The sequence below is a fragment of the Lipophrys pholis genome (genome assembly GCF_963383615.2).
Source record: "Lipophrys pholis genome assembly, chromosome: 10".
In the NCBI taxonomy this organism is placed as follows: Eukaryota; Metazoa; Chordata; class Actinopteri; order Blenniiformes; family Blenniidae; genus Lipophrys; species Lipophrys pholis.
The window spans coordinates 17617509-17642061 of NC_137640.1; the positions used below are offsets into that span (position 1 = coordinate 17617509).

General features: G+C 39.7%; 1 protein-coding gene across 1 annotated transcript in view; it reads right to left on the reverse strand.

Moving 5' to 3' along the window:
- LOC308115580 (3',5'-cyclic-AMP phosphodiesterase 4C-like) overlaps positions 1–24553 on the reverse strand; it is a 100157-nt gene that overhangs the window by 66473 nt on the left and 9131 nt on the right. Inside the window, exon 3 of the mRNA XM_080473151.1 lies at positions 13507–13658. Coding sequence (XP_080329277.1) covers positions 13507–13658 — 152 coding nt within the window. The remainder of the gene's footprint in view (positions 1–13506; positions 13659–24553) is intronic.

Genomic DNA, 24553 nt, shown 5'->3' on the forward strand with positions numbered 1-24553 from the left:
AAACAGGAGTTCAGCAGAACAGCAACAGAACTTAGACTTAGGCCTTGTTTACACTTCAGGGAGATGCGACCCATTCTGATTTCTTTGCTCACAAGTGACCCAGATACGACCTGTTTTGGTCAAGTGAAAGCTCCAAATCCGATTTTTTTTCACACCAGACCCAGGCTTCGATCATGTGCTGTTCCATGAGTGATTGAGTGGGTGAGCCCATTTCAAAAGAGACTAAAGAAGTTAAAACGTGTGTTGTGGTGGCATAAAGTTTCATAAACTTGGGTTCCGCAAAGGCAGAAAATGTAGGTAAAAAAATTCAGGTACTTCTGTTGTTTTTTTTTTTCTAATCCACAAAAGCATTGCAGTAATTTATTCTCCCACATCATCCCCGCTGCGTATGACTGCCGATAAGCTTCTCGTCCTCTTTGTGCGTGCTCAGGACGCGCTCATACGTTAGGTCAGTATATAATCAGGTGAGACCCTGAAATCCTCCTCAGAGCAGCAGTTTGTAATTTAAGCTGATCTTTTTTAGCATACAGTTTTTGTCTAATGTAGCTTTAATTCTGTTTGGAATAAATGAAAACACAAATTATTCCCCAATCAAATTTTAACAGTGCCCTGAGGCAAGAACTCTCAGTTTGATGGCTGGTTATGAAACGCAAATATCACAGATGGGCTGTGAACACAAAGTAGATCTTATCTGTAAAGCAGGATTCTTCATGTCGAGAGAGGATTGTGAATTTTGATTAAGAAAAACTATTTATTATTGTAATACATATTTCATTTTTGGTAATACTGTAGGAAATACTTGATATTTGTCACAAACCATGGCGAACCCTGAAGCAGACTCATACAAATGTTGAATGTTTTAAAGAGTTTATTAAAGTTCAGACCGGAGCAAAAGGTATCCAAAAGTGAAGTCAGCAACACGAGCAAAAGACCAGGAACCTTGAGTAATCGAAATCATGGCAAACACACCTGGGATGTCACGACATTAAAGTACGATGACAATCTGGCACAGAAAGATGAGAGAAGAGGCTTTATATACACTGGGAAGGGGAAGACACATATTGACCAGAATTAAAGGCACCGAGGGAAGGACAAGTGTGCAGCAACACTGACAGGACAGGTGAGTATCCAAAATAAAACAGGAAAGGACGGAAACAGGTAAGAAACGCAGACATTACAGAGACACAGAAGGGTACCAGACAATATTGTTGCATTGCATTTAAAAAAACAACTCTGCATTATGAGTATTATGCCCACTTAAAATTATACAGCTGATTTTTTTTTTACCAGACTGCCAGAAAGAAATGCAACAAGACATTTGATGAGCCTGTTCAGTGCGCCCTCCATGATGATTGACATGTTGCCACGTCAGCAGGCTCATTGCAGCCTGTTGTTTGCAAAGCTACATCTGTAAGATGGCGAGGTCTTTCTTCTTTGAGCAGAAGAGTGAATCCCATCCTGTTGTGCCTCAGTCTGACTAATCTGCACCATGATTCCCTCTAACTTGACTCAACACACCAACAGATCTGCAATGATGTGATGAATCAGACACATTATGCCCACCACCTCCTGTTTGCTCCTGGAATGGATATGTGGCTCCTGCTTCTCACATTACCGGTCAAACTAATGCAATTAAAGATATATAATCTCTGTGTGAAGTGTGAGGAGGCAGAAAGCATGGAGGGGGAGAAGGTGACTGCTGCCTATGACCAATCCAGTATCTCTAAAATAGCTGCATTTAAATAAAATGTGCACGCAGCTCACAGCGCTACATGCTGCTGTTAGTATAATAAAGTCACTCTCCTTTTTCTTTTTGTACTTTTAAGTGAGCGGGTTCGACTCTTTGTGGGAACTGACTTTGAATCATGTGACATTGAATCCTCATCATTTAAATTTGACAGTTTGAAGCATGACAGATGAACACGAAGTCTTCACCAGTCAAAACGCCACCTGCAGCCAGGATCAGTCAGAACCATAGACAAATTGAATGTTGCTGGCTGTGGTAATTGATAATAGATCCCATGTGACTGAAATGGATCCAAACACTCATCCAAACACATTAATCTGCTCATTACATTGGCTCATTACTGGATTATGTGCAACCCTTTAAGAGTACTCTGGCTACATATAGGTATGGGCTTCAACACATAATTTACATTGTTATATTATTATATTGTTTTGAACACATATGGAGACACTGTGATATTAACATTTTTATTTTGATTAACTTATTAATGACTCTCTTTTTTTTTATGCAATAAGGGGCTTGTTATTGGGCTTTTTCTTTTTACAATCTTGATGATGACATCAACATTAGACTGAGGCATGCTTAAGCTCGGAGAGACCTAAAAAATGCAGGACACAGGCCCTCGAGGCCCAGAATTGAATGCCCCTGCCATATAGCATGTCCTTCTGGAAGCAACAAGGTTCCACACGAGAACACGGGACACCAACCACTTGAGGCACCTCTGGCTGTGCAGTGAGAACGAGCACTTAGTTTATGCTGCAGATGCCTGTAGAAGGGCTTGTGAAGGCCTCGGGCTGATTTCTTTACTCTGGCAAGAGATGGTGGCTGAAATGTGATTGGCTAAAAGCTGTAACATGAAACTACACGTCTTGTAGAAGCACATCCAGGGGAGAAGCTATGAGTGGAAGCGGACAGACCATTTGGAGTTATTCAACAATTATTCATGGACAAAAATAATGAACATCAGTCTGTGACTCAGATATTTGTTTAGGTCTGCAGAGAAGGCCTTGCAGGCCCGGGCGGCTCACCACTGACAGCCGCACATGAGGGCAAAAACAGCCTTTACATTTCACTGAGTATTAAAAGTGATCTCAGATTAGATTAGGCCCTTCCACTTCCCCGGATCTTCATTACAGAAAGTAATCTCAAGAATGTGGAGGAATCTACAAATGTTTGAAGAGCAAGCTAAGTTTAATGAGTCGAATATTACTTCAATATCCCTGTAATGCTCCCAGTTGTGTTTTTGACTTATAGGCGACAGGCGTGGTGTCTTTTGGTGTGAAATGGGGCACAGAGAGTGCTGTAAGCCTCTCGCTGTTAGGTGACACTCTTGACTGAGGCTAAGTTTTAACTACTTGACTGTGACTGTTGGTTTTTGATTTCTGTCTTCTGTCACTGGTGAGATAAATGCATTTGGCACAGATAGCATCTGCTCCCTCATTAATATTTTTTATTTTCTGTTTATTTGACAATCAGAGTTAATTGTAGCAGCCTGATTGAGAATCGGTCTGCTGTGTGTGAGCAGAATTGTTTTCTATAATGTTATCACTGGATGACTGCTTCGCATTCGCATCGTTCCCATACGATTTCAGCTCAGCTGACAGGGATGATTTGATGAGAGAAAGAATAAAATGTGCAAATGTCATGCTCGTTTTCATTCCCTGCTTGTCTGATAAGACCATTATCTGGTTGACATTGAGAAGTCTTCAGCTGTACCAAACTGTCCTATCCATGGGTGAAAAAAATTACTTTCAGTTGATGGTAATTTTTATAAAAACCTGAATCAAGTCCCTAATAAATAAAAAATAAAACACTGTATGTTGTTGAAAAACAATACATGTGATTAAAATGTCACTCTAGTATAATTGTCAGGACATCAACTAGAAGGACTCTGTCCAAAATGATTTCTACTCCCACCTTCATGAGAATTTCTCCTATGTACCATAGGAAGTTGGGGACATGGAGTCCGAGTGGACTCTGTTCAAGAACGACATTGTGGAAGCGGCTATGCACAGCTGTGCCCAGAAGCTCCTTGGTGCCTGTTATGGTGGCAACCCATGAACGCTGGTGGACACCAGCAGTCCGGCTGGGTGTCAAGCTGAAAAGGGATGCCTTTAGGCACTGTTTGGATACTTTTGGAGACTGTAGAACCAGCAGACAGGTACTGGCGGGCTAAAAGGGCTGTAGCTGTAGCGGTAGCCCAATCTGTGGGATGTAAGAAATTCAGAGATCATGAGAGGAACTTTCGGTTAACCTCAAATATGTTCTGGGGCACTTGGCTCATGAGGGGTCGGAAAGGTCTTTCTCAAGCTGTGCTCAGTAAGAGAGGACATCCTCTGACTTTGAATGAGGATATCTAAATCAGGATGGATTATCACAATCCAACATTAAACATTTATTTTCTAATATATATGAAGGGCTGCAATGACAAAAAAAAATCTTTGTCAGTATCATGTAATCAAATACATCCAATTGAATTTCTTTCAATGAATACTTTGTCAACTGCCTTTGTTTCTCTCAAGGTTAGGGAATCAAATGCGAGATTGCGCCAGTGCGTGAGAATGGGTCTCCACGGACATTTTCTATGTATTGCTCTGAGCACGATTAATCTCACACCTTCAATGATTTATATTAATGCTCCAGGTCATGGAGATCTGACTCTGCCATTTATTATTCTCTTGTTTAGGAGAGAAGGCGGTGGTAAATTTATTGCGAGAAAGCATCTGAGTTCAATTAACCACCACATCTCGACTAAAACGAACAAACAACTTTATCAAGGAGGCCCCTGACCCATCTCTGCCACGGGCGACTGCTCTGCCCAGCAAACAAGAAAGCATAGTCCATCACCTCCAGCTGGAGGGCCGGAGAGCAGGAAGGGATCTGTTAAATGGGCAAGTATTTACCTCACAGCCACACATCCAGTTTGAAACTGTTATATTTTGCGTGTCAGCTTGAACGTCCATCAAGGAAACAGCAGAAAAAAGAAGAGATGGCCGAATGACAGAAAATGTCTGCTGCACATTCATCTTTTGGAACCTAACAATCTGTCCACATATTTCTAATCAGTGACTTTTTAGAAGCAATCAATTGGACTTCACTTCCTGCTATATTAATTTTATTGTAAAACATTTTCCCACGTTGTCTGCAACTTTAAACATTCAGCCTGATCAGAGAGTTTCTCCAACATTCATATCCATCCACCACTCATACGTCACAGATATCCAGAATTCCATTGTTTTTGTAAAATTTGGTCTGCACCAGAAGTGTAAGCATTGCAGGCTGTTAAACTGGTCTCATAGTACTCCAGCTTGGATGTCAGCATTGGTAGTTTCAATAATGAAACACAAACAGAACAATCACACCAGAGTTTGATCTAATCAAACCTGTCAAGTGTGAACTCACTTTTAGACGCCAGCAAACAACCAACCTTGTGCTTTTCAATGATTCTCGATTAATGGGAAAATAATTAAAGCTTGTCTGATTTACATTTTAATTGCGTCGCTCTGTCAGCAGTGGCACATAAGAAGCAAAGAGTCTGCTGTGCACTCTCAAGAAGGTAAATTACATATATTAGAAATTATAAGACTGTTGGAAAGGCTTAATGGCCTACTAGTCTATTCTAATCTTTCATTCTCCCGTTATACTCCTTGTATACAGTAGATATATCGTTTGTGGTATAGGTTATATATCCATAGACTATTCACAATGTACAAACAATATGACAAACAATATAGTTAAAGGTCATGTTAAATAACAAATACATTGCCCTTCAGTAATCTCATTATTTACTGGTGAAATGTTCGTGCATAACCAAGCAATTGTCAAAAAGAAGTATTTCTACTTCATGTCAAATGTATGATGACTCAACCTGATGATCTTTAGTCTATTTATTTAATAACTAATAGTCACAACAGCTCAGCTAGTTCAGATATCAACACCAGGTGGGTAACAAGCATACAGAGTGATTGTGAATGTCAACACAATGTGGAAACCTAAAAGCAATAATTTATCCATTAAACCTGCTGAAAGAAGCAAAAAGGCAGAAACTTTGTAACATCTGATTTGTCTTTTGCACAAGGACAGTCTCCAGCCTCCTGACTAATTGTTACTGGCTTGCAGCTCCAATGAAAGGGAAACTCAGCGAGTGAACAGAGTCTCCCTGGACACCTTGTGATTGTCTTTGGCTGACAGTTTGGAGGAGAGACCATGGCGGCTTTGTGTTTCCTCTCACAGCGTTTCAATAAACTCTGTAAAGATAATGAATCACTGTCGCTTCCACCGGACGCTCATATTCACCTTTTGAAATCACGACTTTTTAAGCCTCTCCAAGAGAGTACTTCATGGCCTGGACTAACAACAAAAGCACTACAGGCCGAAAAATTAATCTCTCCATGAGGCTGCTGAGCAGGGAAAAACAAACTTAAACCTTGAGCTAAAAGTGCTGTGATGACTTGCTTTGGATAGCATTGTGTGTGGTTTTCAAGATTAAAATATTCCCAAATTGTTAGATGAAGAATTACATAAATTACAATCCAGCTTGAAACCTTCCAACCACCAACAAAAGGTATATTTTAGATTTTTATGATGAAATCAGCATTGTTCCCTCAAGCAATTACAAGAAAAATAACTATTTTGTGATGATAAAAACACAAGTCTGTCAACAGACCCTCCATTTCAAACCAACTACCCTGGAGCGGTTGCAGTGTTGGTAAATAGTGTTGATTAAGTAATAAGTAACTCAATCGCATCATCCACTGACAACTACAGGTCAGCTCATGCAGCACCCTCGTCCATCCGATCTCAGTGATGTTGCCAACCTGCCAGCGGTGACTCCTTTAAGCCCTTATCCCTTCAAAACATGACTCCATAGCAACAGGTGCAATTTCTCCACCATTATGCGATAAGGAGTGCTTCTGAATCAGGCCATTCCTGTTTCAAGTTGACCAACTGGTTAGGATCACAGTTTTCTTATTCTTCACCGCCCATTGTCTGCAGAGTGGAGCCACTTGTAATGCATGACCAGAGTCCAAACCAATAACAGCACAGAAATATCCCATCGCCAAAAAGCCACTATGTTGTCCCACAAGAGATCTGACCTGCCTTCATCCATGGCAATATTTACTTTGAGTGCCCTCGAGGAAAAGAATAAGCCTCTATTTGTTAAGAAATTCTTATTGGGTTTGAAGAGAAACAGGCTCGAGCCCGAAATCCACACCTGAAAAACATTTCAGTCTGCAATGTGAATCTGGTTCATTGGTCTTGCCATCACAGCCTGTGACATTTATGACCTCGCCAGCATGCAACCAGGGTAAAAATCAACAGGCAGGGATGGAAGCAGGTGAGATCAAATTGAAAATCGGAGACAATTTGAGATGAGTTCCAAAACAAAAGAAGTCAAGTTGACAAATTTGACAATTTTGTGTCGCTCAGTTTTTCTCAATTAAATATTTATCCAAACCAGATATCAGAGTACTACATTTGTTGTTATTCAGGAATTCACACATAAATCAACTTATTATTTTGCTATCTTTTACTTTAAGGTAATATCAGCATACTCAATGCCTGCTCTTATTCAAGTGCCCTCACCAAATAAAAGAGTCCATTGGCAGAGCTTAACTTATTTCAGAGGCTCGACTAAACTAGACTATCGATTGCTGGAAATTAAAGTCAGTGGTGAGCTACTCAACTATTACACCAGCTTCTAACTGAGTCTCCCACCCCTAGAAATATTTACAAAGGCTTTTCCTGGAGGTGGATATATTTATTGTCAGCACACAATACTCCACTGGAAATATAAACTCTTGTAAAGACAATGAGTTGAAAGCATTGTACAAACATGTAATACAAATTAGTGGACATTGCATCTGCAAACAGTGTAAAACAATTGAACCAGAAGTCTACATGGAGGTCAGTGAATGTTGAGAGACTAAACTGTGCTTACAAGGCCTATACTTTCAGTTTTATATCAGTCGAAGCAGTGACATAATAAATGAGACATCTCAGTCGCTTCTCCAACATTCACCTCTTCTCAGAGCACACTGTCCTGATGAATTTCTCATGAAAGTGAACTTTCATGTTCACTGGGTGCTACCAGACACATTGTGGCATTGATGAGTCACTTAAAAAAAAAAAAAATCTTCAAATAATCCATTAGTTCATTTAATATTATGGGACAAATCACAGTGAGCTCATAACCATTCGGGCTTTATTTGGACTTCACATCGATTTTCAGCCCACCTGTGTTGCACATGATTTGAATATGAAAGTGATCTGACTCATCCGGAATACATCGGGACCAAAAAAATAAAAAAATTTAAAATGGAAAATAGATATTCATTCAATAATAAAAACTGTGCCACGGGTGAGTGTTGTTGGTGGCTATGAAGCTGGCTGACTCATTGCTCCTACTCCTACCTTCAGCTCAACCCATTTGCTGTCCCTCCATCACCATTCAGTCCTGGCATGTTGGTGCAGACGGCATTCACACTGACTGGATTCCAAACAGTCAAGAAATAGCAGAAGTAATTCGGGTAACAGAGAAAGAAAGCCTTCAGTGAGCAGCCTTGGTTTTAGTGGCAGCAGTTTGCAACACCCTGTCAAATAATGTATTCACCCTACAATTAATTTACCACACCACTTCGCACTCAGTATTTATTTCTAATGTGTTTTCTCACATATAGAAACACGCTGATACACTTTAGGGAACTATCAAGACACTTCTACATCTCTTTTGGTTGTACAGTCATTTGTAACCTCTAAACTTCACATCAACGCTTTGCTTCAGTATGACCTTTTAAGTATGATGCCTGAAACAACGTTGACGCTCAATCAACTTACAAAGATCTTATTCAAATTGGAACTCTAGGAAACACAAACACAAACATTTCAACAGAGCTGAACACTTGATTTATTTTTTTTGCCAGATCTATTATTTTATTGAGATGGAAAAAAATCCACATGTGAAGACGTGAAAATATGTGACATGTAGCCTTATAAGGGCAAATCAGTTGCAGGAAAGAACAATACCACAGTGGCCATTCACTGTTGGTTGAACTGTCCTGGGAGCTCTATATACACCTCTAAAAGCAGGAGGACTCCAACAGCCGCCCGTTTTACTCTCTCTAAACATTTTGTTTTGCGATTATCTTCGTGGTGCACTCCCGAGGGACTAAAATGTGGCGCTTGAGCTGAAGTGTGAAAAAAGCTGTAAGGTGAGACGAGCCGTGGTACTGTTGTTGACAGTGAGCAACGGCTGGGGAACAAAGCTGAGCTGACAGAGGGTTTCATGTCTGTTCAGCTCTGCTACAGCAAATCACACAAATGTTTTATGGTCTTTTAGTTTGAGCTTTTTTTTCCTTCCATATTGAAGGAATCACTTTCCACCTGTGGCAGGTCACTGTGTGTCACATTCGTGCTCCGATGCAACATGAGAGAGTTGTTTAAAAAGTGTGTTTAGGTGGAAACAATCTGACTTAAAGTCCAAACTAGCCAGACACTTATTATATAATGTACCACAAAAGGAGTTTGACCATGCCAATTCCAAATAAAACACATTTCTGAGGCAAATGTGACCGTGATGCAATTTACTGTTCACCTATTCTTTCCTTATTTTCCTCGGTTTATCAACAAAGTCTCTAGGCTCTTGTCAAAAACTAACATCTATAAGACAACATGAAAACGAGTACACTAGTCATCAATCTCTCCCCTGACAGTCTCCGTGTACCAACAAAGCAAGCCTTTCATTCGTCTGATTGATGAAGTTTTCAGAGCAGTTGACTGTAAACTAAACCACCCGTCACATCTCCCCCACCATTCTTCGAAGTGCACAAAGCAGAACACAACATGTAAAACACAGAGCAGGTGGGCAGGCTCACCAAGAGACACCCACCCAATCACGCACGGTTATTCCACAGGCTTTTAAAGCTCAGGCACCTCCAAGTACCATCATGACTAACAAATCGGTGTTGGTTTACATTTTCTTACATACTTGGAGTTCAGCAAATTAGTCAGTAATTGCACTGTTTTAGCTTAAATTAACAAGTCATTGCAAGTAATTGTCCAATTTAACATTTTCTATAGGAATAACAGTATATATTCCAATAACAAAAAGCCTGCATCAAGTCAGAAGCATTGCAAAACTTCAAAGTTATATCAGTCAGAGCTGTGATAAAGCTATTGACAAAAACGTATCAGGGATGCAGATTATTGAGTCCAGTTTATGTGAACATTTCCTCAACAGCACCTCATCATCCACTGAGAAATAACTGGGCTGTGGGCAATCTGAATGTGGCAACACTGCAAATCAATGGCTGTGTAACACCACAGACAATTATGCAGGAGCATCAGTGAAAACTCTGCTGTGGAGACGAGTACTCAACAGACATATTGAACCCCACTTGAGGCTGTGGTCAATATCGCCACCAAAAAAACTACACAACAGGAAAAAAAAAAACGTATGAAATAAGATAAACAATGCAATAAAAAATATACGAACAGATTTCGACTCTGCAACGCTAGAGAGAAAACAATTCATATGATGACATCGCCATTCTTGCACATTTATTTATTTCATCTACTCCACATCAAGATGCAAACTATACCACAGCCAGATATCCGAGAAATTAGAGTACACCTTAAAAACTGTGGTGACATTTTATGTTTAAGACTTCTTCTTTTGCATGTTTGTGACAGTGGGTGTTTGTGCTACAGTATATTGTAATGTTTTGGCAAATTACAGATTGTGCAGGGGTCTGCAGCCTTTCTTGAAGGCAATCTCAGGGATTCAGAAGGAAATGGGTTCTGAAATCACTCCACTTTCTTTAATCTGTTTTATTAAGCTGTTACAGTTTCACCTGTTGCATCTAGAAAACTAAATCAGAAGAAACAAGACAGAGGTTTGGCACAGGTTTGAACATTTAGGATGTTAATGAAAGAATTGTATTTTTTATAACAGAATTATATCTTTAATGGAGCCTGCAGGGCTCAGAATTAATTTCATGAACAAGGTAATTAAAAAATGAATAACAGTGCACTTTGTGGTTCATCAGGGCCTGAAAATCATAATTTGTTAATATCGGCAAGGCAACACATGCCGGTGGCAAACAACACAGTAAGAGAAGCCTTTCTCCTGCCACATCAAACACTGATGGCTTCCGAAAACATTGTGTACCTATAAAAACTACGAGTATGTAGACAGTTATTGGTCTCCAGTCTATGTTTTGTGTAAGAATAACACAGCAGTGGAGACGGGAGAGATTGGGTTCCATATTAATGTTGCACATTTTTGTGAAGAAGAGGTATAGTAAAACAGAACAGCCGGTTAAAGCTGTTGGCTTAACAGCCTCAGTAACATATGGAGCCAGTAATTAATGACAAAATCACCACCCACACATTATTCAAATATATTTTGAAAGATAAACAATTCTTTATGCAATTTTTGGATTATTCTACTTTATTCTATTTTTGCAGTCACAATATAAAAGCTAGACTATTGGTCACACGAAAAATGTGACAAAAAGGCATTTTTGGGCTGCATCACACATTCTACTAATCTACAACTATTCCAACCTCAAACAACTAAAAAGTTATTGAATAATGACCATTGATTAGGACGCTCCATATTTGTCTGAATACTCATCGTGGTTTGTGTTGTCATAAGTTATCATACCGATAAAGGAACAAATAGAGCGCATGGTGACAGGAGGCTATTGGACGCGTGGACTCCTCAGGTCTGTTCGAGCTAAGTTTTGGACTTTACCGTCACGCACTGAGGCGCGTGGAAAGCTCGTTTGCGCGTTTAGCTGTGGGCACCTGACAGGGAGGAGAGAGGGCTGCACGGGTTACCGTTTCTGCGAAGATGGCCAGGACATGCGGGGCTTCCTCAGGCCGGGTCGCAGCTTCTCCAGAGTGCGGTTGCGGCACAGGTAGCGCTCGTTGTCCGAGTTGAAGCGTTGTTTGATCCGTATGTGCGTCCTGGGCTGCCGCCACAGATGTTTGGGCGGCTTCGGGAGCCCCGCTCTCTCTCTGCCCACCGCGGCGCAGTCCATCTTCTACTTTTATTTATCAAACTCACTTCTTAATGATACAGTTGTGAACTGAAGCGGCTTCAGCAGCAACAATAATAGGTAGGCTGAGAGACAGCGAACAGCAGAGCCGGAGCGGTCTGCGAGACGTGCGAGTCAAAGCGTTAAAGCGCAGAGAGCGGAGCGCGCGGCGGCATGATCAGGAGCTGCTGTCCACGAGCGGAGTGCTGAAACCGTACAGAGTCTCTCAGTACATCTCTCTCTCTCTCTCTCTCTCTCTCTCTCTCTCTCTCTCTCTCTCTCTCTCTCTCTCTCCCTCTCTCTCTCTCTCTCTCTCTCTCTCCCTCTCTCTCTCCCTCTCTCTCTCCCTCTCTCTCTCCCTCCCTCTCCCTCCCTCTCCCTCCCTCTCCCTACTGGCATCTCCATCTGTTTCCCCTTTCTAAACAACACAGGCTGCCAATCAGCTCCATCACACACACCACTGTACCATATTTACTCTTGCAGCAGAGCAAAGCTGCTTGTTGATTAAAATCAATTCAAACCTACTTTATGTTTGATCGTCTGTCTTTTAGATCAGTTGCTCAGAACTGCAAAACCAGAAACTGTGGCACTGTGTTCAACCTCTCACCTACAGATAATAAAAAAATGTGTCCAGAGAACAAACAAGTCAAACAATTTTAATTAACAAGCTCAATTACTTTAAGTGCACTTGCACTGGCCTCAGAGTGCCAAAGTATATCCAAAGAGGAGAATAAAAACTCTTAATATACTTTGTACCAACGTGCAGGATTGCAATTCAGCTTAGTGAGCTCACCGAAATATAAAAGAAATACTAACTAAAATAACACGAGCAACTAACAAATAACACAATAAATGTGAAAAGTCAAATTGCTTTAAATAAGAAAAGTATCTTAAGGAATAAACAATTGCGAAAATCATGAGGAAACAACACGCGGTAGAGCGCATAACTTCGCCAATGCCACATTTGTTAGTGGAACCGAGTTAACATCACTTGCATGTTAGCCGTTAGCTCATATCGATACTAACTAGAAACACACACACACACACACACACACACACACACACACACACACACACACACACACACACACACACACACACACACACACACACACACACACACACACACACACACACACACACACACACACACACACACACACACACAGGTATGATGTGAATCTTCAAACTGAAAATGGTAAAACTTCATATGCAGAGGATGACAGGAAATGCAAATGCCACAGAAAAAAGAAGCTACACAAAAGTGTCCCAAGGACATTTCTCTGGTCGGATTCTGCTTGTTACGATTACCAGACACTGAGTGTTTGGAACGTTGCTGCCTTCAGTGTCAGTCAAACTTTTTGTTGTTCAAACAGCTGTTTCCTTTGTGTGTGCTCCTGAATGGCCGGAAAGAGGATGTTGATAGTAAAAAAAAAAAAAAGAAAGAAAAAAAAAGAAAAATCATTTCAGACACATCTTTGGTTGGTAGACTGGTAGACAAACTGAATGTCCTTGCACATGTGTGACTACTGAGCATGAGGCTTAATCTTTGGATTTACAAAACAACTCAGACTATTTAGAAAAATACGAAAACAAAAACAAAGCAAATCAAACACGGGAAAAGCTTTTTTTTTTTTCTTTTAAAAGTTGACAAAAGACATGAAGACAGCAATTAACAAACAAGGACGAATGCGATTCTGTGTGTGAGTCACTGACCGGGCATCTCGTCGGCTGTGTGACACAGTTGACCGCCTGGTGTCCAAAGCATTTCCCTGAATGGAGTGTCTCCTGCCTGTGGAAGGCGCCACCCACGGATTGGATAAACGTCGCAACTGTATCACTGGGAGCGAGTCTCTACGGCGAGGTGCCTGAAGAGAAACAGGAAGAGGAAAATTAAACACGTCTAATGTCGAACAAAAATGATTCATCAACTGATGAAAACAAGAACCAGCAAAGAAATTGATGAGATAAACATTGGGTAGACCGCAGCCGAGAGCTCCTGCACATTCAGGCAAACATCCAAACAAATGTATCACTGGAACTGTGAACACTAGTCAATGTGGACGTTTCTTACAGTCAGGCATCTTTAATGCAGCCGTCAGTTGTTTTCTGCATTAATGAGGCGCTCCTCCAGTAAACACGATTTAAATGGAACATATCTGCTCTCCCCTGGAGACAAAAGCTTCAGCTGACGCTAACAATTGATGATACGGCACAAATTAAACTGCTTAACATAAAGATTTATACTGTGATATATTAAGATTTATGCTGTGGGTAACTAAACTGAAAATAATACAGAAATGCAAAAAAGGGCGTTTACAAAGTGACAAGGAGTGAATTTGAAAAAGAGTAAGGGAAATGTAATAAACTACATGTATTAAAATTATATTAACTAAAATAATACATGTAAAAGAGAGATTATGTTTCATGAAAACACTGTATTGTTTATAAGAAACTGCTGGGACACTGAGTGGATTTCCAGTGTTTCTGTTGTTCTTTGGTTGGATATTGTATTTTTTTATTGTTCTTTTTTTTTCATGTCTGTCATATTGTAGGAACAACAAAACAAAATCCAAAAACAAAACAAACAAAACAATCTTGATGATGTGAAGAACACATGCACTCTGTAAACAAAAATAAATTAACAAAAAACGAATGAAAGCACATAAAGTATAAATATATTAATTTAACCTGACAAAGCAAACATAAAACGAACAAGAAAAATCAGGTTAAAAAAAATAAAACAAATGTAAACACAAAGATAAAGTATTGAGTAAGGATATGACAGCCAATATCTGAAAACAATCGAAAGAGGAAATTAAGACAAACAATATCAAATACATATACCAATGAAAATAACAGTAAAAGACAACAAAATATGTTACAAATCACATGAGATGAAGATATAAAAACATGAAGAGTAAATAAATAAATAAATACTCAGCAGCTCTATAATTGCTCGTACATCAGGACTGAAGGAAACTTCAGTAACTGTAACTAAGTCAGTTAGTTTGTTATTACTGGCCGAAACGGTTACAATGGCGTCTTGCTTTGTTTTGGATTATTTACAAAAATGTACACAACTAAAGTGAGGATGTTTCCTTCATCAAACGACTTAAGTAAGACATTTTGGAGTTGGCACTGATGGGACAGTGTCATTGTAAATGTCTTTGTCTTTAAATACGACACAAGATATTTTTTTTATATTAATGAGCAACATAATAACACAAATAAAATATCAGGAATGAAGCTTGGAATTATTCAAATATGGGATGTTGGGTTTTGTTTTAGTTTTTTTTAGTTTTGTTGCCATGTTTATCTGCAACACTTTTAATCTTTCAGTCTGGACAAGAATCAACAACCAGATGGGCTATCATGAAATTTGTACATTCTAATGACTTTCTGACATTCATGGTTCCCAAACAACTTATCAAATCAATTCAGGGCTTCCAACATTTGACAGCAGCTCAGAGTTGGATTTGTTTGTGTGCACTGCTGATCTGCTTTCCTCAGTAGAATACACACAGACTGCTTAAACACACCAGTCTTTTTTTTTTCTTTTTTTTTCCTGCAGCTGTAACCAAACCTTTGGAAAACAGGCTGCTCAGATTAAATCGTCTGAAAAAATTATCTGTACCCTACAGCTCAAATCTGTTGGAAGGTGTGTTTTCATTCACCCTTTTTTTTTTTTTTTTTTCTTTTTAAATCTAAAGTCACTGCATAAATAAATCAAATAACTGGAGCTAAAAAAAACATTAACTATGGGGCATGTCCAGGTATCGGTGTCTTCTCAGTAGCATCTCAGTCCCCTCAAGAACTGGCAGCTCTACCCGATTCACACGTCACTCAGATCTGTTTAGACTTGCTTCCAGTTCATAGTTCAATCAGGGGATGATTCATGTGTACAGGACAGGCTTTGGAAAAGAGTGCACCTCACCCTGTCTGAACATGAGCAAATACAAAAGTTAATAACTGCAGACTGTGAATGAGGCATAGAGGGATTTTTAGTTTGAGCTCTGCAGAGAGCAAAGACCGTCCAAACCTAGAATGAAAAGACTAGATCTTGAGGAACCATTTAGTGGTAACATTTTGCAAATGAGCTTTCTTATTTTATTTTATTTTTTTCATTTTGTTTGTTTTGTTTTCTTTGGTTTTATATTCATGACGGATGCTCTTCCTGCTGTCATAACCATCCAAGATCTTGCAGTGTGTGGGAGCCTTTAGACGTGATCTTGTTGAAACGTGCATAATTTAAATGGTCATCATCAAGTGCTGCAGCAGCCCATTAACAACCCCATTTACAGACTGAATCATTATAAGGGAAAAAATCTAAATGCTCTTTGACTAAATGATATACAATTGGAAATATGGCTCTTTGATCTGTAAGTCCTTTTATGTTTCAATTTTAATTGAGTATGCAAAATAATAAAAACTGCACTATTAAAAAAAAAAAAAAAGTCAGTTTTTAAATTCAATGGCCATAGCAAATTTTAAATCTATTGAAAAGGTACAAAGCAAGAGTGGAAAAGTTCCATGGATCAGTTTATGAAAAACAGACACAAATTTGGTGGTGGCGATCAGGCACACATATGAAACTGTTATCTGTGCACATACGTTATCACTGGGTGCTCAAATACAACTTTAATCTTCATAATGTAAAGCCAAACCTTTAAATGAACAAAATCCAGAAACACTACTGTCTGCAGTGGGACCAAGCTAATTTAAGATTACCCAAGAGGAAAGTGGAAAACTGCTGTGTGATGTGATGAAGAGAGTTTTGACCCTTTTTGGAGAAGGACAAGAGAAAGTCCAGTCAACTAGTTAGTGCACGGTTCAAAAGCCAGCTGCTGTCTTGTTTTTTTCATCTAATGGCAGATTTGTACATCTTTCAATGCACATTTAACACCGTTTGATGGATGTGTCATGAAATTGTGGTATTGTTCCAGAGGCTTGATTCCTGATTTTAAGATTTTTGGTCCAGATACAAATTAGTAGGATGCAGATTAAAAGAGAATTCATGCCTGATGTTAAACAGACACCCTAGATGTTAGGCTCAGCTCCTTCAAAGACTGCCTTGAATTAGTTGCACAGTTGAAATGACAGTACAATACCTTAATGCTTGGTAATGGCAACAAGTAGAAACCTGCCATAGTAAAGTCAAAGGGATGTGTTTGTGGAGCTTCTTATTTCTGTGGCACTTGCTCTTCCCCCTCTCTCTGAATATGAAGGTTTAGCAGGTTCACACCATGGGCGTGCGTGCGTGCGTGCGTGCGTGCGTGCGTGCGTGCATGCGTGTCTGAAGGCTGCTGGAGACTGTCCAAACTGACAGATGAATTTTTACTCATCTCCCTGCTGCTGGTTTATGCTTACATCCATGTTCCAGGCAAAACCTACATTATCTCAATTTAGCTCATTAATGTGCACAAGGAAACACGTGAGTAGAATGAGATGTGTTGAGAACATGATCTCTGGCTTTGTATATTCCTTCTGTCATAGATTTAAGCAGTTCTGAGACTGTGCTTTGTGTAGTCATCATGATTATACTGTATATCCCACACATATTAGTGAATTACACAAAGTGTGTGTGTGTGTGTGGGGGGGGGGCATTAAAAGTTAATATTAAACCAGGAAAATGTAGACATCTTTGTGTTTGTGCTTTCCCTTCCTGCATTCCTCACATTGCATTGTGGTCTTCCTCATCCGTTGGCTGATATTTTGTTGTTGGTGTTTTCATTTGCCAGTTAAACTTCATTCCAGCGCTGCTGATTTCATCTCATTTTGTTTATGCATGTCTTGTCTAAATCTGCATCAAGAGCAGCAACAACCCAAAATAAATAAATAAATGAAAACATTCCCATGAGGTTGATGTTCAGAAATTAAAAGTCTCATCCTCTTGATAGCTTGGCTCGCCAAAATGCCACTCCTAAAATTATTTGTAATAAGCCATGATCAGGGCCCCATCTATTATGTCTACTCCGTTGTATATTTTGATTAAACTCTTACAAAATGAACGTCAGTCTCATGAGACTTTGCTCTGCTTTATATTTTCTTCTAATTGGTGAACGTGAGCTTGCTGAGAGAGCAGCAAACACAGCTGCAGACACTCTTGTCTGCTCTTTCACTAAAAGGCTGACCTCCAGTTGTATATTCAAACTGTGCATTTTGTTAATCTTGTCATTTAAATCAGTAGAGACGCATGACAAGCCTGTTTAACGGCCTCATAATGTGACCTCTCGCTCAACACAATGAGAAATAGCAGAAATTACTTAAGAACCCACCAAAAATCTGAATAATCATCTACACATAGAGTATATACACCGAAGTGGAGGGGAACATTTTAAAATCATATTAAAAATACATTATAAAATGATTCTATTTGAAGTGTAATAGAGATAAATTAAAATGATAAAATACAATCTAGCCAAAGGACCATAAAAGGAGTCTACTGTGTCTTTCTTCTGTTTACTGTTTACTGCAGCATGCCAGTTTTAGCACTACTCCCTGAGTCCTTACTGAGTCAGTGGTTTTTACTTGGTTGTCTGCTTTGATGCCTGTGGCCTTCCGATATTTGAGCCAGTCTGTTTAACTGAACTCTTAATGCCTTAACCTTTTGCACTCATTTGGCTCTCTGCTATTAAATCAGATGGTTTTCTGTTCCCACAATGCATTGTTCTGGGGATGTGTGGTATCTGTCCCGTCGGCCTTTTGGTTCCTGCACGCATCACTTCACACAAGGCAACTCACATTTCATCTTTGTATCTTCTTTTTTTTTTTTTTTAAACGGTGAAATCATTTAATACTGACTGTAAAGAAATGAAACAAGAGCAAACGGGAATCAGCATTCGCTTGCTAGAAAACTACTGTAAATCGGTGTTATCAAGACAACTTCCTCACATTACAAACATCAACTCAGGTTGAGGCAGCCAAGAAAACACATCACCCAAAAATCTATGTCCATTTAGCAGCCTCGCCTTCCACAGTTGTGCTAAAATAGAGTCACGGGAGCCGAGTTCAGTGAGAGTTGATGGCTATTGATCATCTATCAACCAGCAGTCTGCTCACTCTGATTGGAGCTGTCAAGCTTTAAACACCAAACACTACAGTCCACCCTGTGGTCCACCCCAACCCATCCAGAATCTGTATTTGCTTTTCCTGATTAGTTTTTATACACCTGTTTCATTTTTTTATTTATTTTGTTTTGTTTTATTTCAGCCAATGCAACAAACCAATTTAACCCACAGAGTGACACGATACAAGTATACCGATAAAACTTTTACTCATGATTAGAATATGAACACATGCAATAAATGAAGTCATTTACCAGGATTGCTTTAAATATTAGTATTAAATGGATGAGAAAAATCATTTAAACTCAACATGCGAAATGCCTGACCTATGAAAAGAAGCGTGGGTCACTGAATCACACAATGCTGACCAATTTCATGTCATCTCATAATAACTGCTGAACACTTCAGGGGGTGACGATGAGGTCAGTGAGCAATATTATCACAATTTGGGGCAATGTGAATGCACACTGCTGATTTTCCTCACTGCACACATGCCTGATAAAAGTGTTGTTTTGTAGTTATAGAGTAATCCTTCCAACCTTATGCGGGCTTAATGAAAGGCAACAACACTGCTCCAGGCGTCAACAAGAGAGAGTTTAAAATGGAGATCGGTCATCACAGAGATGGTCTGGTTCTTCTTTACAGAGTGTGTTTTGGTCGGGAAAACAGAAACTGTAAAGTTGCTCACCTTAAGTCGGAACTGTAAAATATTGATGAAGTCCCTCCCCACACAGCTCACAAAACAATACAAGTACTAAGAGGTTTAAAGGTCTCCAAAATATTGGCTGACCCATCTCACCCGGCTCATCCTTTTGAGCTCCGCATGGCTAAAGAAGCTTTATAGCGATCACACATCGACCGCCTGGACTGTGGCTCCTCTCCACCAATTACATAACTCCACTTCATAGGAACGTATAACGTATAAAAATCTGAATATTTCTATGTCTTGTTTGTATAAAATAGTCATAATACCTGTTCTGATTAAACGTCGTGAAACCAGATACCACTAAATAATGTAAGCTATACAACTTAACTGTGCGTGCGTCTATGCGCCATTCAGAAATATGTGGAATGACTGCAGATCTGAAGCTTCAACTAGAATTCTGTTTGTATAACATGATCCGATTAAACAATTATTTTTAACTGAATTTATTATGGACTCGTGTGTAGCAAAAACTGTTTTGTCAGCTGCTATCTCCCAAACAAAACTAATCTTATAAATCTGCATCAAAACTCCTCAAATGAGTTTCACCCTACTTGCTGAGCAAATTGACTTTTGATTTCTGAATAAACATTCCTCAAATGCCACAGAAAGCCCAGAAGAAACAACACAACTATTTTTGTAAAGTGATACATCAAAGCAGCAGGAATAAGTAAAAAAAAATATATATATAATAAAAAATTTAATAAAACTGATTAGCATTAGAAGAGTTTGTTGCGGCTCACATTTCAGGACGAGCTGACAAAGCATGTGTGGTCAAGGCAAAAGCTTGAGAAAAAAATGTACATTCATTTATGCTGATAATTAAATGTCCAGTGTCCTTTTCACTCTCACACACACTTCACACACACATACACTTCTTTCTAGATGTCCTCATAGAGGAATTAATGAACTAAATCTCATTTAGATGTGAAATGTCATAACAAGTGCTGCTCTCGTTCACAATGCCAGTTTTGTGTCGCAGAGATTCGCTTTCTTCACTTCTGCCCATTCACCCGCACACGTTAAATCAAGTTACTCTGAGAAATCAGGTGATGTGAACCAGGAGCTGCTCAGTAATTAAGTTTCCCTCCGAACTTACAGGGCATGGTATATATACATCCCTGTGTGACCGAGAGAACTGCAGCAATGCAAGCGCTTCTCGTTCGGAGCATGAAAATGACGTTCAACAGTCTGAACTGCGTTTGTTTTTCCTGCCCTGACTTTTATGTGTGCATGTGCAACAATGATTAAAACAAAAGTCGTGAGGTCTTCCTGGAATACCAAGTTTCTAATCCAATGCCCTGATTAAAGAGACTGGAGCTCTTGTTCATATTAAAAGGCAGCCCAAGAAAGTATAAGATGTTATTGAAGATGTTTACCATCATTACTATTTACAAATGTATGTTTTTTTAAAGATATCTATCTCCATAGAAACAATACAAATCTGTATTCATATAGCCCCTTTCATATTTAAAATGTGGCTCAAGGCACTTCCCAGTAAAGAAGACAGTGGAGAGAATTTCAAATCAACAAAACTAGAAGACAAAGTATAAAAACATTAATATACAATAATAACAACAATAAAAATTATAAAATGGTTCAAACACACACACACACACACACACACACACACATACACACACACACACACACACACACACACACACATGCACGCACGCCTGGCTTTTAAAAACTACTAACAGATGGTCCGTTGTGAATATTGACTTGCAAAGGAATTTCATACTTTCGGTAGAGCAATGGCTGCTTTATTAGTTGTTTTTTTTTTTTATTGTTGTACTTTAACAACATTCAACAAAGCAGCATTTGATGACTTTAAATTGCTTGTTGAAGTATATTCAGTCAGGCAGAAAATTACAAAGGGCTTCTCCGTGAAGCGATTCATAAAGAGTTAAAACAATCTTAAAATCAATACTATATGAAAAAAGCATCAAAGGCAATAAGGCTGAAACAGGTGTTATATACTCTCTCTTTCTTATACACGTTAACGTTCCAGCAGCTGAACTTTGAACAAGCTATAATTGATCATCGGTTGCTCTTGGTAGACCCGTCAGAAACGCTTCACCATAGCCCAGTCGAAAGCATGAATCAGTTTCTCAGAATAATTCCAGTTGAGAAAACAGTCAACTCTTTTCAGGCTAGCACACAAACAGTGTTAAACATAAACCTGGAGACATCCAGAGCCAGATGTGGTTACGTGATTCACTCCCTCTTCTGAAACGGGTGTCCGAGGCACTTAAGCTTTATTGTTTGACTGACAGGTGATTATATTCGTTGTATCACCAGTGAAACGCAGTGCTGGTTCTGGTAATACTGTGGTCTTTGGGGCGGAACAACTTTACTTGACAAACAACCAGCTGAATGTGCAACACCTTTCGGGTCTTTTTTTGGTAGCTGAACAACACATACGTCTATGCAACCAATCAGACGCCGAAAAGAAGCAGCTGGCGGCGTTACCACCTGGCCAATCTCCCACTATGCCACACACAGGAAGTGAGAATGGGATGGAGGCAGCGACACTGGTGTGTGATCAGACAAGACGGTGGGGTTCTCAGCAGGCCACCGCCTCTAAAAACAGATGAGACGCGGGCACTTGTCAGCTCAGCGTCTCTCCGGCAATCAAGACTACTGTGCCGTATCGATGCCAGTGGCATCATATGTTCAGCTCAGTGTGACAGGACACAGTGGGACTCAAAAACCTCAAATGTGCCCGTGCTCGAGTCCCTGAGTTATGGCTCATCACCGTTCATTACAGATAACAGCTGTACTGTACAATAACGCTGATACAATTCCTGCAACAGTTTCTATTCCCAAACAAATCAGAAGGAACATTTCAGAAAGGTTACCCCTCAACAGAGCTGCCAGAAATAGAGAAGAGAAGCTTCAGTGTGTTGTACGTGGCCAAGATGCTGAGCAACGAAAGTGTAAAACAGGGTCAGGTTATGTTTTGTTTGGGTTTTAATATTTCAGCTGTAGATTTATATAGTGATATCCCAAAACTGTGTAATGCACCCTTCCCTCGGGAGTACTCAAAAGTTGTTATAATTAAATACCATATGTATCTTGGAAACAGTTTTACTTGTGTTTTCTATCAGTACTTGATAAGTATAGTGATATCCTGTTTGGTCCTGGGGAGTTTGGGGTGAAAATGTTTGGGAGCCCAAATTTAGAAGATGGGAATGAAAACAGGGAATATATCAAAACAAATTGTGTAAGCTGGATTTCCAATTTTTATATTTTCAATCTGATGTATGTAACAACCATAGCAGCTGCATCTGAGCGGACAAACCATCCAATAGTGTTCATAGAAGAAAACTCATTCACAGGATTTTCTGCTGCACATTTCTAATGAAAAATTTACTTCATCGTACATTTGGAAGGCGAAATGAAATGAGACAATTTCAGTTAATAAGTCACACATTTTCTACCGCTTTACGTACAACCCCGAGATCAACACACTCATCTTTGCTGCCTCAGGCAGTACCCTGCTGCTACATCTTCCTCACAGCTTGTACATAAAGTCATGATAGGCAATTCAAAGAAAAAGCATATATTTCCCTCCTTAAATTGGAACAACGTGTTGAGCTGTTTAAAGAATCCAAGTTGAAGGATTCAGACCCTTTATAATCTGTTGTGGCTTCACTAACAAGTGTCAGTCCACTGATTCCATTACATCAACCAGTTTTATTTTTCCATCGGGAGTTCATGACCTTTACACTTGATTTCTATGAGCATACTACATCTCCATATCTCTCTCATGAGCATTTTGCAAAATCTGTTGACGTGTTCGCTGTGAATATGAGCCAACAGCCTTCAGCTGCAGTCTTGTGCTTTTGTGGCAGTCAAGATATTCTTTGAATCTGGCTTTTGAAACTTTAAATCAATTATTGTCTTATGGATAACACAACAGTGTTGATAATTAAGCCTCTCATGCTCAGAATAACCAACCAATCAAGACAGCAGTGTTTAATAGTTATGTATTTAGTTTTGTCAGCAAGGTTGAAGCCACGACCTCAGTTCAGTTTACTCTGTCAAATTCAGACTTCTGGCTCAAAATATTGAAGAAACTGCATAGGCTGTGACAATCCGTCCTTCTGTCCAGTTTTCTTGCCACCCACCGAGGCAGAACCTGATAATCAGTAGAGATCAGCATGTGTGATGAGCAGTCATTGAGACAGGCCAAATATCACGCAACTCTGACCACAGTACTGCATGTAACCAAATCTTAAGGCCACAGGTATCCCACCGTCCACTGAGCTGTCGTCTGTTCCTATAACTGTGCCTATAACAGAGCTACATAGGCGGCAATTCTGAAACCATGCTGGACACACACTGAGCGGACAAGCTCTGCCTGTTAACAGCAGGATGATGTACAAATTATCACATCATTTCATCAGGACACGTCAATCCCTCAGGAGCTCACGAAGAGCCCTCGTGGCATCGGGTGTTTCTCTTAAACAAGAAAACAAAATTAAAAAACAATCCACCACGATGGTGAGAGGAGCTGCGATGCAACAATCTTGCCATTCCGCATGCAACGTATGCGAAGTGTGTCTCTCAATCTCTCAAGTCCCGCAGAGAGAGTCGGGATCTGCAATGCAAAGCTGAATGCGTTCACCTGCACGCATACTAACAGCAGGGGGTGCAAAGAGCATGATTAGGATCCCTCCATAAATAGAGCCGCTCTTCAGTCACATCACTGTAGGTGTGTGCGTTCAGTGATTAACTCTGCGGGGAGGAAAGACACAAACTGAATATCTTTACAAAAATGTGAGAGAAGGAATCCGAAGGGTTAACTTGCACAGCACCCAGTGGTTGCCTCTGATTCGTGTAACTAAAAACAGAAGGTTCACATCAAGAGAAAAGGAACTTTACTTTCTGCAATCAGATTCAGAAAAGAAAAGATCATTATCATCTTCACTTGTATATTAATGATTCAGATAACTACATCTCTGCTCCAGGGAGGAGGAGGTTA